The sequence below is a fragment of the Micropterus salmoides genome, unplaced genomic scaffold, assembly GCF_014851395.1.
Source record: "Micropterus salmoides isolate LMB-PRFRI ecotype aquatic unplaced genomic scaffold, ASM1485139v1 Ms_hic_scaffold_17, whole genome shotgun sequence".
Classification (NCBI taxonomy): Eukaryota; Metazoa; Chordata; class Actinopteri; order Centrarchiformes; family Centrarchidae; genus Micropterus; species Micropterus salmoides.
Window position 1 is genome coordinate 4,613,323 of NW_024040817.1, and position 12,640 is coordinate 4,625,962.

General features: G+C 37.8%; 1 protein-coding gene and 1 long non-coding RNA gene across 2 annotated transcripts; both read left to right on the plus strand.

Moving 5' to 3' along the window:
* The first annotated feature begins 769 nt into the window (after positions 1-769).
* LOC119907713 (major histocompatibility complex class I-related gene protein-like) lies at positions 770-9,364 on the plus strand. The gene is made up of 4 exons (XM_038725414.1): positions 770-1,197; positions 5,286-5,552; positions 7,671-7,949; positions 9,054-9,364. Exons 1-4 carry the CDS (start codon positions 981-983, stop codon positions 9,362-9,364), a joined length of 1,074 nt encoding a protein of 357 aa, XP_038581342.1. The 5' UTR covers positions 770-980.
* A 1,179-nt stretch (positions 9,365-10,543) lies between these two features.
* On the plus strand, positions 10,544-12,372 carry LOC119907586. Its single transcript, XR_005445119.1, has 4 exons — positions 10,544-10,651; positions 11,238-11,255; positions 11,382-11,453; positions 11,780-12,372. It is a non-coding gene; the product is annotated as an uncharacterized LOC119907586 (long non-coding RNA).
* Positions 12,373-12,640: the final 268 nt, after the last annotated feature.

Here is a 12,640-nt window from a genome sequence, read left to right on the forward strand (position 1 = left end):
GGAAAAAAATAAGTCCAGTGTCCAGGCAAGCATACAAACAAATGGTGTCTGCAGCCTCTCTTGCCCTGGTAAAAAACCATGAACCTGCCTGTCCTACATGTGATTACCACTATATGTAGATTCACATGCAAAAAAGATGCCCAATACCTTCAGAACAAAAGCCCCCCCCCCCTAAAAGAAATACTCAAATTAACTAAAATAATAACATTAATATTCTACATTCACATCAATAAAATAATCTTGCTTATGATTTAAGGCAAAACTACAATAAAATAAAGTAATTTAATTATTAAATTAATTCAATTGTAATTTAATTATTAAATTAAATTACAACATAATGTTTATAATGTCCATCTTAGTTTAGCCTGTTAGCATGCTGACATTTTCTAATTAGGTCAGTAGTCAATAGATTTGTAGGTATCTAGTCATAAAGGGAATACAAGAATCTGTGAACCAAACCATGTGGCTGAAAATGACTCTCAAAAATCAGTAAATCAAAAATAGAGTACTGATAAGATTTAAATATCGACCTACTTACCAGATCTGAACAGCTCACAGCACCCACAGTCAAAGCAGGTGATGCTGAACACATGAAATTACTGTCACGATGTGGACAAATCAAAGTTGTCTTGTCTCGTGACAGAAAAGGTTGTGTAACAAGGCAAGAGACAACAACAAAGCAATTAAAAGTGCTTTACATAAAACATATAAGCAACACGGGCCAATATAAAAATACATTTAAACACAATTTAAAAAATAGTTAAATAGAAAATGAAAAGATCAATACAGAAGAGCCTGGAAGATATTATTCAAAAGTCTTCAGTTTGATTTAATAAAAGGCAGCAGCAAACAGAAAAGCCTTGATTTTAAAGTATTGAGAGTTGCAGCTTTCTCTTTCTCCTCCGCGCAGCTGACCAATCAGCCTGCGGATGTTTCACTTTCAGAATCAAACTCTGTCCTTAAAATCAGTCCAGTAACCCATGACGTATGAGCATTTCCTGAGTTCCGATTGGTCCGCAGTTTTCCCCGGAGCTCCGGTGGTGACAGTTTGCTGTGAGTCTTCGGATCAGGAAGACGAAGATATGAAACCGTCGCTGGTTGAGCGACAGACTCCTTCCATTCCTCCGGGTTCGGCTCTCTTTTTCGGGAGGATGCGGGTGATGTTGCTGCTGCTTTCATGCCATGTTGCATCTCCAGGTAAGTTTCACATTTAGCGGAACACCTGAGGCTACTTCAGCATGGTTTTACTGTTCTGTTAAAATACAGCATAAACGACTTGCTGCTGATGGTTGTGTGCATGGGATATACTCGTTCATACTGTACACTGAGACAATGTAAAACTGAAGTCAAATTCCTCCACTTGACGATTTAAGGTTTTTCTGATTCTGATTAGAGTTCAGCATAAAAATATATGCATTTAAAAAAACTAATTTAAACTTATAAAGACTTTTTGAATGAAAGACTAAACATTTCATCATCTTTAGCTCTTGACATAGTTTCGTTTTCAAAATAAAAGCATTTTTACACACAGAATTATCACAGATAATGAATGGTGTTTTAAAAAAATGTTTACTCATCTTAAACAATGACTTAAGCTGTAGTCAAACCGAGTCAGGAGGAGACTGTGGAGAAGACTGACGCACAGGAGGCAGATCCTGCAACAACAAAGATTTACAATTAACAACAAATATATGCAGTGTGGCAGGTTTGTGCATGATATGAAATGAAAATGAAATATTTACATGTGCAGAGATTTTGCAAACTTTGCCCGTTTTGCGCCTCCAGCTTTCAAGCATTTACTGAGCATGGTTACTCCACTCACTGCCAGAAAATACTGCATTTCTCCTGAACGCCTCATGGTGACTTTAAGATTCTAAAATGTACATAGGCTGTCCTACGTCTATACAGCCTACTTTATTCATACAATACCCTTCAGATATAGTAAAACCTATTGCATAACATGGTGTTTTTATGTTTGTTCTTTACACGTGAAACCTTCCAGAACATTTCTTACCAATTTGTGATTGGTTGTTATACATTTCCTGAAACCTGTGTGGCCATCCATGAAGTTCTCTGTGAAAAATGTTTCAAGGTAACGTTATGCATTAATAATTTATCATCATCAGCATATATCATATAGCCTGCTGCTTACAGGCCAGGGGTACCTGGGTCATCATGTGCGTCTTTCTGAAGCAAGGATTATACTTTCCGCGATCTGACTGTGTGAAGAGCAGCTGCTTGATGTCTGCAGGCAGAGTAGGAGCTCTCCTGTCTGACTGGTCCACCAATAGCAGAGAAGATGACCCCTTGAGACACAGCCCCTCCTCATTTGCATAATGAGGCAGAAATGCATACAGAAATTTAAAAAAGACAGGCAGAAATAAATACCATGGGTGAAAATAAATAAGGTAAAAAAATACAAAGGAAGAATAAAACAGACAAAAATATTAAAACACACACATAAATAAATACATTTAAAAATAAGTAATTAATAAATAAAGTTGAAGATTATAACGGAGAGTAAATAAATAAGGTAATTATTACAAAGGTGAATAAGTAAAGACACTAATTAAAATATATACATTTATGTCTCCTTGTATAATTTAATTACTACCTACATTTATTTATTTACTTTATTATTTTGTGTATTTAATTGGATGCTTATTTATTTATTTCTGTATTTATTTCTGCCTGTGTCAGGATCGGTCCTCCATATGCAGGCACATGTCAGTAAAATGTGTAATCAAAATAACAAATATCAATGATATGTATGTATATATACATCTCTGTGTTTCAATAAATAAAATAATTTATTAATCACATTGTAATATGTTATATGTACATTGATATAGTCAGCAGATACTATTGCAACAGGAATGCATCAAATAAATCAAAAAGGGTTGTCCTACTGCGACAGATGGTTGTGAGTGACATTATAGATAAGCTGACCTATCTGAGCTTTTACATATCGAATATAACACGGGTCTGACTCTTGAATGGCTCTAAATTCATGCTCCATGTACTGACAGTATGCCGCAGAGTAGCATTATCTGTCTCCAGAGCTTGCGTATCTCTTTCTTGAGCTGTCCGGGGACTTCGTCTTGCGCCTAATGAGCGGGGTTGTGATACCACTTGGGGTCGGTTCCTCTTTGTCTGTGTCAGTCACATTTTCTCTTCATTCTTAGGTCCATTTTCTTACATCAACATCACTAATGTTGATTTACTTTTTTCATTTAGTGCCCAAACACAACATTCAATTCAACTTTCATTTTATTTATATAGCTCCAAATCACAACAACAGTTATCTCACAGCGCACAAACATCTGAATGGCTGGAGATTGCTGGTGGGTTCCAGAAGAAGTGGCAGTCCCTCCACTGTCTGGGTGCTTTGGATGGGAAACATGTAGCAAGTAGACCTCCACCAAATAGTGGCTCTGTTTATTAACAAACACTGTAATTTCATAGTACTTATGGCCCTGGTTGGCAGCAACTATACATTTATATTAGGGCTGTCAAATGATTACAATTTTTAATCAAATTAATCAGAATTTTCAGTGGATTAATCAGGATTAATCACTATTTGCAATTACACCTGAATCCTAACCATTTTTTTTTTCTGAAATGCATACCAAAAGATAAATAAAAAGACACAGATACATAATTTTCATATTATGTCTGTTTATTAACACAGCCAAATAATTGTTAATAATTGTTGTTATTCACTGATGTCCAGTGGTCTCCTGTCAGGGCGATATGATTTACTTGAGCCAAGACCTCTTTCCTTTTTTCTTTTTCGTTTTGATAGAGCTCGTGGATTTTCGTCATAACTGTGGCTCTTGACGGTGGCCTATAGGATGAGTCTTGAGACGCCACTTGCAAAACATCAATGAAACCTGAGTCTTCTACAATACTAACGGGTCTACAATCCTTTGCAATCCATTTTGCTATTTTGTTGGTCAAATTATCTGAGGTTGATTTTGTTAATGGCCCGCGAAAATTCAGCATGGTCTGGCGCGAACCACTTGCTGAACCTGACGACCCAGCAAACGCATGTTTGGCGTTGACATGGTACCTCAAGCTTGAACAGCTCCGGTGAAATTGAAACTCCTTGTTACAAATCTTGCAAATAACCTTGTACTTGTTAACTGTACCATCATCATTCTTTTTATATTTGAATCCGTCAATAGGCCCACTTTGCTCACCTTGCTCCATCTCGCCTCTAGCTCCCGTCCCAACCACTTTCCTGACCTGAATAATTTGTCACACTGCGCATGCGTGAAATGCGTTAAAAAAATTGACGTAATTAACGACAAACAACGAATTAACGTCGTTAACGCGCTATTTTTGACTGCCCTAATTTATATATGTAGACATTGGATGCAATGGCAGACGAGGTGTGTTCAGGGGACGAACACTTCAGGAGGCACTGGGCAGTTGTCAAGGGAACTCTCAGAATGTTACGATTGGTTGGAAAACGGCACACATTGGTCAGACTTTCTAGGACTCTAAAAACTCCATCCGACTAACACCGACTGACGGCGCACACTGATCCAACAGTTGGTGTTGCTTGGAGTTGGTCGGCATTTGTCTGGGCAGTCTGCAAGAAGCTTTACACTTTCCATTGGTGTTGTCACATATTGTGTATTTATTAATAATGCCCTGACAATATTACCACGGTAACAGGAGCCGCAGAATGCGAAACCGTGGTCAAGCCAGCAAAAAGCCAGCAGCCTCACAATTTCGTTGCACCTAAAGTAGTTTCATTATGGTAATGATGGCCTGGTACACGTTTTCCTTCATGTTCTTTGTTGTTTTATGAACACAGATTTAGACATAGACACAATTATTGCCTATATATATATATAGTAATATAGCTAATATAATAATAATAATAATAAATTTATTATTATTATAACCTAAATAATGAATGAAATTCAGACATTGGCTGGCTTGACCAAAGTTTGGCACATGGTGGCTCACGTGTATATATATATATATATATATATATATATATATATATATATATATATACTGTATATACATATGCTGGACAGCTCACAATAGGCTTTAGGTCATAGAGATTGAAGAAATGCTAGAGAATTTGCTCTGTTAATTATATTTTAGTAATAAATTTGGAAAGTTATCCCACTCAGAGTATCAGTTTATATCAAATAATTATCAAAGTCAGTAGTTTTAAACATAAAATAATTAATACAAAATAAGAAAAATACTCCTTGTAAATAGATACTGTGCTAAAATGACCGTGTTACATCTTTTCTCTGCAGTGATACACTCCCTGAAGCATGTCTACACCGCATCGTCTGAGGTCGCAAACTTCCCCGACTTTGTGGCCGTTGTGTTTGTTGATGGCGTTCAGACAGATTACTATGACAGCATCACCAAGACAACAGTACCTATACAGGCCTGGATGGACCGAGTCACAGCAGATGATCCAGAGTACTGGAAGAGGCAAACTTCGTACTGGGAAGGTCAAGAGCAGATAGGAAGAGTCAACATCGAGATTTTAAAGACGCGCTTTAACCAGACTGAAGGTGCGTGTACTGAATGTTTCACTTCTTCTTCATGGCTTTATGGATGGCAATGTGGGACCACCACTTTGGTACAGACTGAAATATCTCATAAGGCTATTAAGCCCCTTTTCAACTTTATGGTACCCACTCAATGGACCTGGTCACCATAGTAACGTCGTGACATAATCTTGTGTGAGTATAATGAAGAGACACACAATTCTGTGCTGCTTATACACAAACTACAAACCCCATCTCCAGAAAAGTTGGCGTATTTTCCAAAAAGCCTGTGAATAAAGTGAACCTTTATTTAACTGACAAAAGAACAAAGAAAAGATTTTTCAATAGTTTTACAGACCAGCAGAATCGTATTCTGTAAATATAAACAAAGTTAGAATTTCATGCCTGCAACACACTCGACAGAAGTTGGGACATAGTTGAAAAGTGCACAGAATATTCAAGTAACACCTGTTTGGAAGACTCCACAATAACTGGATATAAAAAGTTGCATCCACCAAAGGCTTTGCAAGTAAGGATGCATTGGAGCGCCCCGCCTTTGTGGCAAAATTTCAGCGAAAGGTACTGGGTGGTATGTATGGAGACACAGCCCCTCCTCATTTGCATAATGACGGGGCTACAACAACGTGGCTTCGTACCCACAGATTGCGTGTTCTTTAAAGGCCTGCTGCCAGTCCAGATCTGTCTCCTATTGAAAATGTATGGCGCATCATTAAGAGGAGAAGTGGCGACCACAGACTGTTGAGCAGCTATCAAGCAGGAAATAACAAAAATTCCAATTATAAAACTGGCACAATTAGTATCTTCACTTCCCAAACGATCAGTTGTTATCCGAGGAAAGGTGAGGTAACACAAAGGTAAACAAGCCCCAACATTTATTTGCTTGTGTTGCACGCATGAAATTCAAACTTTGCTTATATGTACAAAAATACAGTTACATTGCTCAGTAAAACTATTGAAAATCTTTATTCTATTTGTAAAATAATCCCAGTTTATCATTTATTTTTATTGGAAAATGTCACAACTTTTGTGGAAATGGGGTCTGTAGATGCTGTGCTCTGTTCATGAGGCCGCTTGGCTCTTTCTGTGCTTGTTTCCAAAACCATCTCTTTTCTGTTTCTTACAAATTACTGATTCTTTTTATTTTGCCCTCCTCCACCCTATTTCTCAATCTTTCCCCCTCCTTTCTCAGGAACTCCTGGCTATCAATTTTATTCACCTTCTTTTTTGATACTTCCTGTTCCTTCTCTTTCGTTCCTCCACTAATAGCTTCTCACTAGCTATTATGGCCTGAAATGCATTTCATCATGCAGTCAGTATACTTTTCTGATGGATAAGTATAAGCAACACCTTATTACATATTGAGTACTTGAGATTCTATGAAAATGAGATTCAATTCAAAACATAAAGCTATTTTCTGGCAGTTGCTTGAAATTCAACACATGAAACTGAATAACAGTAATATCAAATGTTTAGAAGGTAAAATCACTAAAGTAGTCTTAGACACCAATCCTGATGGTGTTGACAAAATCCCATATTTACCCTTAAAACACATGTGCTCATCACAGGAGCCATCTTGTTTATGATTAGTTGCTTCTGACCTCTATAATCTACTTAAATTAGGAATTTATAACAGAAAATATGATACAAATCTTACATTACATTAATTATGGTGTTGACACACTACGGTTGTGACATGCAAGGTATCAACAAGTAGGTATAAAATATATAGAATCTAAAAAACTTACTAAAAAACTATGAGTGGTCTCATAGTATTAGAAAGAACAAGGAAGTGATAAAGGGGTCCTCAGAGTTTTGGCAGCCTTCAGTTCCATCCATCCATCGTCAACCACTTATCCTGCGTACGGGGGGGCTGGAGCCAATCCCAGCAATTATTCCTGATTTTTTTTATTTAAAAAAAAATGTGTGACGGTGTTGACAAAAACCCAGGACACAAGTTAAATCGTCTAAAAAGTACGTTAAAATCTGTTTGATACATATTAAAATATTGTATAATGGTTAATTTTGCATTACTTTGAATTCTTTTTAAGCTTAGATATCATATTAAATTCACTCATTAACTTGATTTATTGATAAAAACCTGTGTTTCCATCTCTCTCTCAGGCATCCATGTAATCCAGGTGTTGCATGGCTGTGAATGGGACGATGAAACTGGACAAGTTAACGGTTTCGGTCTAAATAGTTATCAAGGAGAAGACATTTTAATATTGGATATGAAGGCACAGAGATGGATCGCTACAAAACCACAGCTTATTAGAACCCAACATAAGTGGAATAATGACAAAAGCTGGTTAGAATTCATGGAGCACCGTTTGACCCAGGAGTGTCCCGTGAGGCTGCAGAACAGTTTGAACTACGGGAAGAGCACTCTGCTGAGAACAGGTAGGTAAAAGTAGGGTTTACTGTATATATACAGTGTAGCACAACAGGGTGGCAGTGTATTTAATGCTCACAACCTGAAAATGAGATCAGAAGGTTAATTAAGATGTGAAATGTTGATTAAATATTTATCTGACACATTGAAATCAATGTTGTTGTAATGTTATAAAGTAGTGTTTTGTCTGTAAGCCTGCACTCACAAAGTTAAATGCTGAAATGTGGGAACACGGCGACATCAAAGAAAATAACAATATAATATCAATAAACTTCCATAGAGCACTTATGTCTTCACACAGAGACAGATGAAAATCACATTGAATGATAAAATACATGAAGGACAGAATTATAATAATGATAAGAATAAGAAATAAAATAAGCTATAATAAAACGTTTTTTAAAGCATGCGTTTCCAGTCAGGTTTAGGAGAAGTTCATCTTGATGTTTGATTAAAAGAAAGAACCGTCAATCACGTACTGTTCAACATCTATTGAAAAATACTGTTTATGTTAATGAGTTACATGAAGCTGTTTCTGGTTAAACAAAAATGATCTTACTCTTTAAACAAGCGTCTGTCTGTGTAGGGATCCTTTCTATAATGTTGTCAGACACTTGCAATAACCTGTCAGTGGCAAAAACAAGCACTTTGTTGCAGCCCTGTTACACTGCTGCTGACTGCTGGACCAGTTTCAAAAAATGTCGTCCCACTTAATCACATGGACACAGAAACATAGCAAAATAAGATCCAGGTTTAAAAATACTGTTCTACATGTTGTAAATGTTTGATAAATGTCTGTGAAGAGTCTTAGTCATCCAGGTTTGGTCTCAACTGGTTGAAGATTCTTGAAGATCCTCCTCTCATCCAAGAGGCTTCTTCAGTGTAGTGATAAAAGTATTGGCTTTTTACTCGTGAAGGTTTTTGTTACACATGTGTATGTGAAGGAGCTCAGCCCGAGAACAGGGGAGAGGCTGTAGCGTGGTAATAAACGACATCAAAATGCTTCATTCTTTTCCAGTTGATAGTCGATACTGTTGAGCCCTGGTGGAGATTAAGGCCATCTGAAGTTAGCAGCTATCTGTCCTTGTTTGTCTTGCGTTCTCTTTTTCCAGAGCTTCCCTCTGTGTCCCTCCTCCGGAAGACGCCCTCGTCTCCGGTGAGCTGCCATGCCACAGGTTTCTACCCTGACCGAGCCGTGATCTTCTGGAGCAGACATGGGGAGGAGCTTCATCAGCATGTTGACCACGGTGAGCTTCTCCACAACCCCGACGGGACCTTCCAGATGAGTGTGGAGCTGGACGTTTCGCTGGTCACACCCGAAGACTGGTGGATGTACGAGTGTGTTTTTCAGCTCTCCGGTGTTGAGAATGACATCATCACCAAGCTGGACCCAGCAAACAAAATCAAAAACTCACTGGAGTAAGTAGCAGAGCTTGAAAACATACATGAACTTTGATGTGTCTGATGTTTAATTAATGTTACTTTTTTATAGTGTGTGTTTCACAATAAACATTACTGGATCCAGCTAGCATGCGTGGCTAATTACAGATTCTTCTCATTGCTAAACCTTTCAACACATATACTATCAACAGAGAAGAAAGTTTCATTGTCTGAAATGCTAGCTTTCTGTCTGTTGTGTCCATTGTTGAAACCAATCATATGCGTTTGTTCAGTCCATAAAAAACCTGCAGTGTTTTGGGGGTTGTGTTCCAGACTATTTCTTACATACAGAACCAATGACCTACGAAGTGAGGTAACCGGCTTATGCAGGTAACTTCAGGAGTAACTTTGTGACGTCGGGTGTAACTTCCCGATTAACCAGTACTACGAAAGGTGGATAGGTGTTAACCCAGATCTGTTGCCATGGCAATTTACGCCACATCTCTAAAGATTTCATCCTGACTTGTTCCACTGGGGCTGCAGCTGAATTGAAGTTATTCTGAACACAAAAGCATCACGTTCCAACAGCGAGCCTTAATTAATGGGACAGTTTCTTAGATAGTCTGTAGGCTATAATTGTGTTTTCACATATTTTACATGTCCAAAAAATACGGAGCCAGGGTTGGGGGTTAATAAACCGAGAAATTCCCTGAAATTAAGTCACAAAAAATCAAAATCACTCTGGTGTTTTCTTCTGAATAGTCCCAATCTACGGCAAAGTCTCTAAGGTGCATGATAATATAGTGTTGTGGGCTAAACCCACAAGTATTTTCTCGCTGCTAAATCCGATTGTGAAATCTAATATAACTTTCCACTGCATGCGTAACTTTAGCCGTTAACGTGTCTTTAAACTTCTTATATCCCAACGAGCATTCTTCTGGGGAAAATATGTGAACAAAATCTCGCGCCGGCCGAACACGCCCCTTTTATGCGAACTCACACAAATTCCAATTAAGTTAACACCGGGTTAACATGAACTCAACTAACCAACATCTTATCCACCGTCGTAGTACCGTTTACCTCCAGTGTAGGCGGTCAGAGTTCGTCAACCCTGACTTTGCTTAATAACCCCGAGTTAACTCTGAGTAGGTTGAACTCCCTTCATAGTACAGGCCACTGCTTTCTGAGGTGTTTGTTCTCAGTTGACTGTTTATTTTTTCAGTTGAGAAGTCCAGTGACCTGACACTAGTCATCATCATATCGGCAGTTTTGGCAGTGGCTATCGTCTTCACTGTGGGCACTGGTGTCACAGTTTACAAAAGGAGAAAAGGTGAGAGAGTGAAACTCGCTGTGATCATTCCTGCTGTCCATCGTGAACGATCTGCTGTGTAAAAGGTGAATGACAAAATCCACAGTCCCCGTTCTGTGTGAAAATGGTGATGGCGCAGTGGACACATGCCTTTGGTGTGAGAGACCGGGGTTTAAGTCCACTGTGACACACCGTTGTGTCCCTGAGCAAGACACTTAACCCCTTGTTGCTCCAGAGACGTGCGACCTCTGATATTTATAGCAATTGTAAGTCGCTTTGGATAAAAGCGTCAGCTAAATGGAATGTAAATATAAAATTACTTCTACAGTTCAGCTGAACAAAATATCGGCCTTTAAAAGGTCATTTCTGTATGTTTACGCCTGGGCCCTATTTTCACTATGCTTCAGCCTCCAGCTGCTTCAGCTGCCAGCTGAACCAGCCGGCACCTTCGGGTCAACTGCACCTGTCAAAATGGCAAAATTTGTTTTTCTAAGCAGTTTGTGTGAACTTAAGAGGAGATCAGATTCGTTTGAGAGGATGGGATATTCTGTTGTTTACAGCTGTGATACATAGAATCATTTTAATTTGGATTTTCTTTTAATTTCAGCCAAGCGCCCTTCAGATTGTAAGTATTTTATTTTTCCTTCATGTGCATCAAGTCTGAGCTAAACTCTTACTGTGCAGCATTGATTTTATAGTTTATGTAACTCGCATACAGTAGCTGTACTAAATAAACGTGTTATTACTCCAGCTCCTGACAACCTTCAGCTCTCTGAGAAGCTGAAACCAGAAACCTGATTCCACACTGACGTCTGTGTACTCTGTAAGTTTTTATTGACGTATGGGTAGCTCGAGTAGTAATTTACTGACATTCAAACACTTGGGAGTTTTCTTTTCATGTATTGGGTATAACTCATAAAACCAAGACTACGTGAACCTGTAGACTGAGCAAAAGCTGAGCAGTTGGTAAAAATGGGTAGATATCTTGAGACATGCAAAGAAAACCCCTTTTTGTGTGTTTCTTGAGCTGCTGAGTGATGGATGGAGTAATTCAAAAATAAGTTAGATTCTCTGTGAATGTTACACTTTTATACAGTTAACTTTTTTAATTAAATTTAATGCACTTTTCTTTACTATTTTGATTCACAGGAGAAGCTCTGCATTACATCTGGGTTTATCACAGACAGAAGTGAAGCAGCGTCTCTCACTGAATGTCAGTGACACACACTTTAAACACATGGGACAACTTTGATACGAGCAGGACAGGTGATTTATTGATGACTGCAAAACACATGTTAGGTGTTGTCAAAGTTAGATTTTTTTTTTTGGAGGGAAAACAGCGTCTTGTTTGTTTTTTTAATGAGGTTCAAACATCCAAGTAAAAGTGTCAAATGTGAAAATGATGATGGAACAAAATGGGGCTTTTGTGATGGAAGAAATGTTTTACACAAATAGATCAAAGTGTTTACAAGAAGAACAACTTATTTAGACTAAAGAGCCGTTAGCACAAAGTCTTTTTGTCCACAACAGCTGCTGTTAATCTGAAGAGACGTTATGATTTCACAGATATGCTAACACATTTACAGTTGCTTGTGTTTATTTTATGTTTCCAGTTATGTAAATATTGTGCTCATATATTTCTTTATTAAACAATTAACTACGTTTTTACCAAACTTAAGCTATGTATAAGTACAGTATTTTATGTTTTAATACTAAATAAAAATATATTAAACATTTTTATTTAACTCTTACATAAATGAATGTTATTACTGTGGCGGTGCCTTTTCACTCGCTCCTGCTGAGGAGCGTGCCTGGAAAACTTTGCCGCTGGATTTTATGTTTTGATAAACTTCATGATCCGTGTTCATTATTACAACGCCAGCATTTTCCAATTTAACCTTTTAGAATTTTAAAATCCTAAGTGTCTAACTTTGTGTAGTGTGGATGGGAGAACAAACCAAATCCAAAAATGTGTTTTATTTAGAAGAATATCAACAAAAAACAGTTTTA

What these genes read in the sequence shown, in the direction of transcription:
- LOC119907713 (XM_038725414.1), top strand. Translation starts at nt 981, where the DNA reads ATGACGTATGAGCATTTCCTGAGTTCCGATTGGTCCGCAGTTTTCCCC. An exon ending in ATGCCATGTTGCATCTCCAG is followed by an intron (nt 1,198 to 5,285) that starts GTAAGTTTCACA and finishes TTTTCTCTGCAG; the next exon opens with TGATACACTCCCTGAAGCAT. An exon ending in GCGCTTTAACCAGACTGAAG is followed by an intron (nt 5,553 to 7,670) that starts GTGCGTGTACTG and finishes TCTCTCTCTCAG; the next exon opens with GCATCCATGTAATCCAGGTG.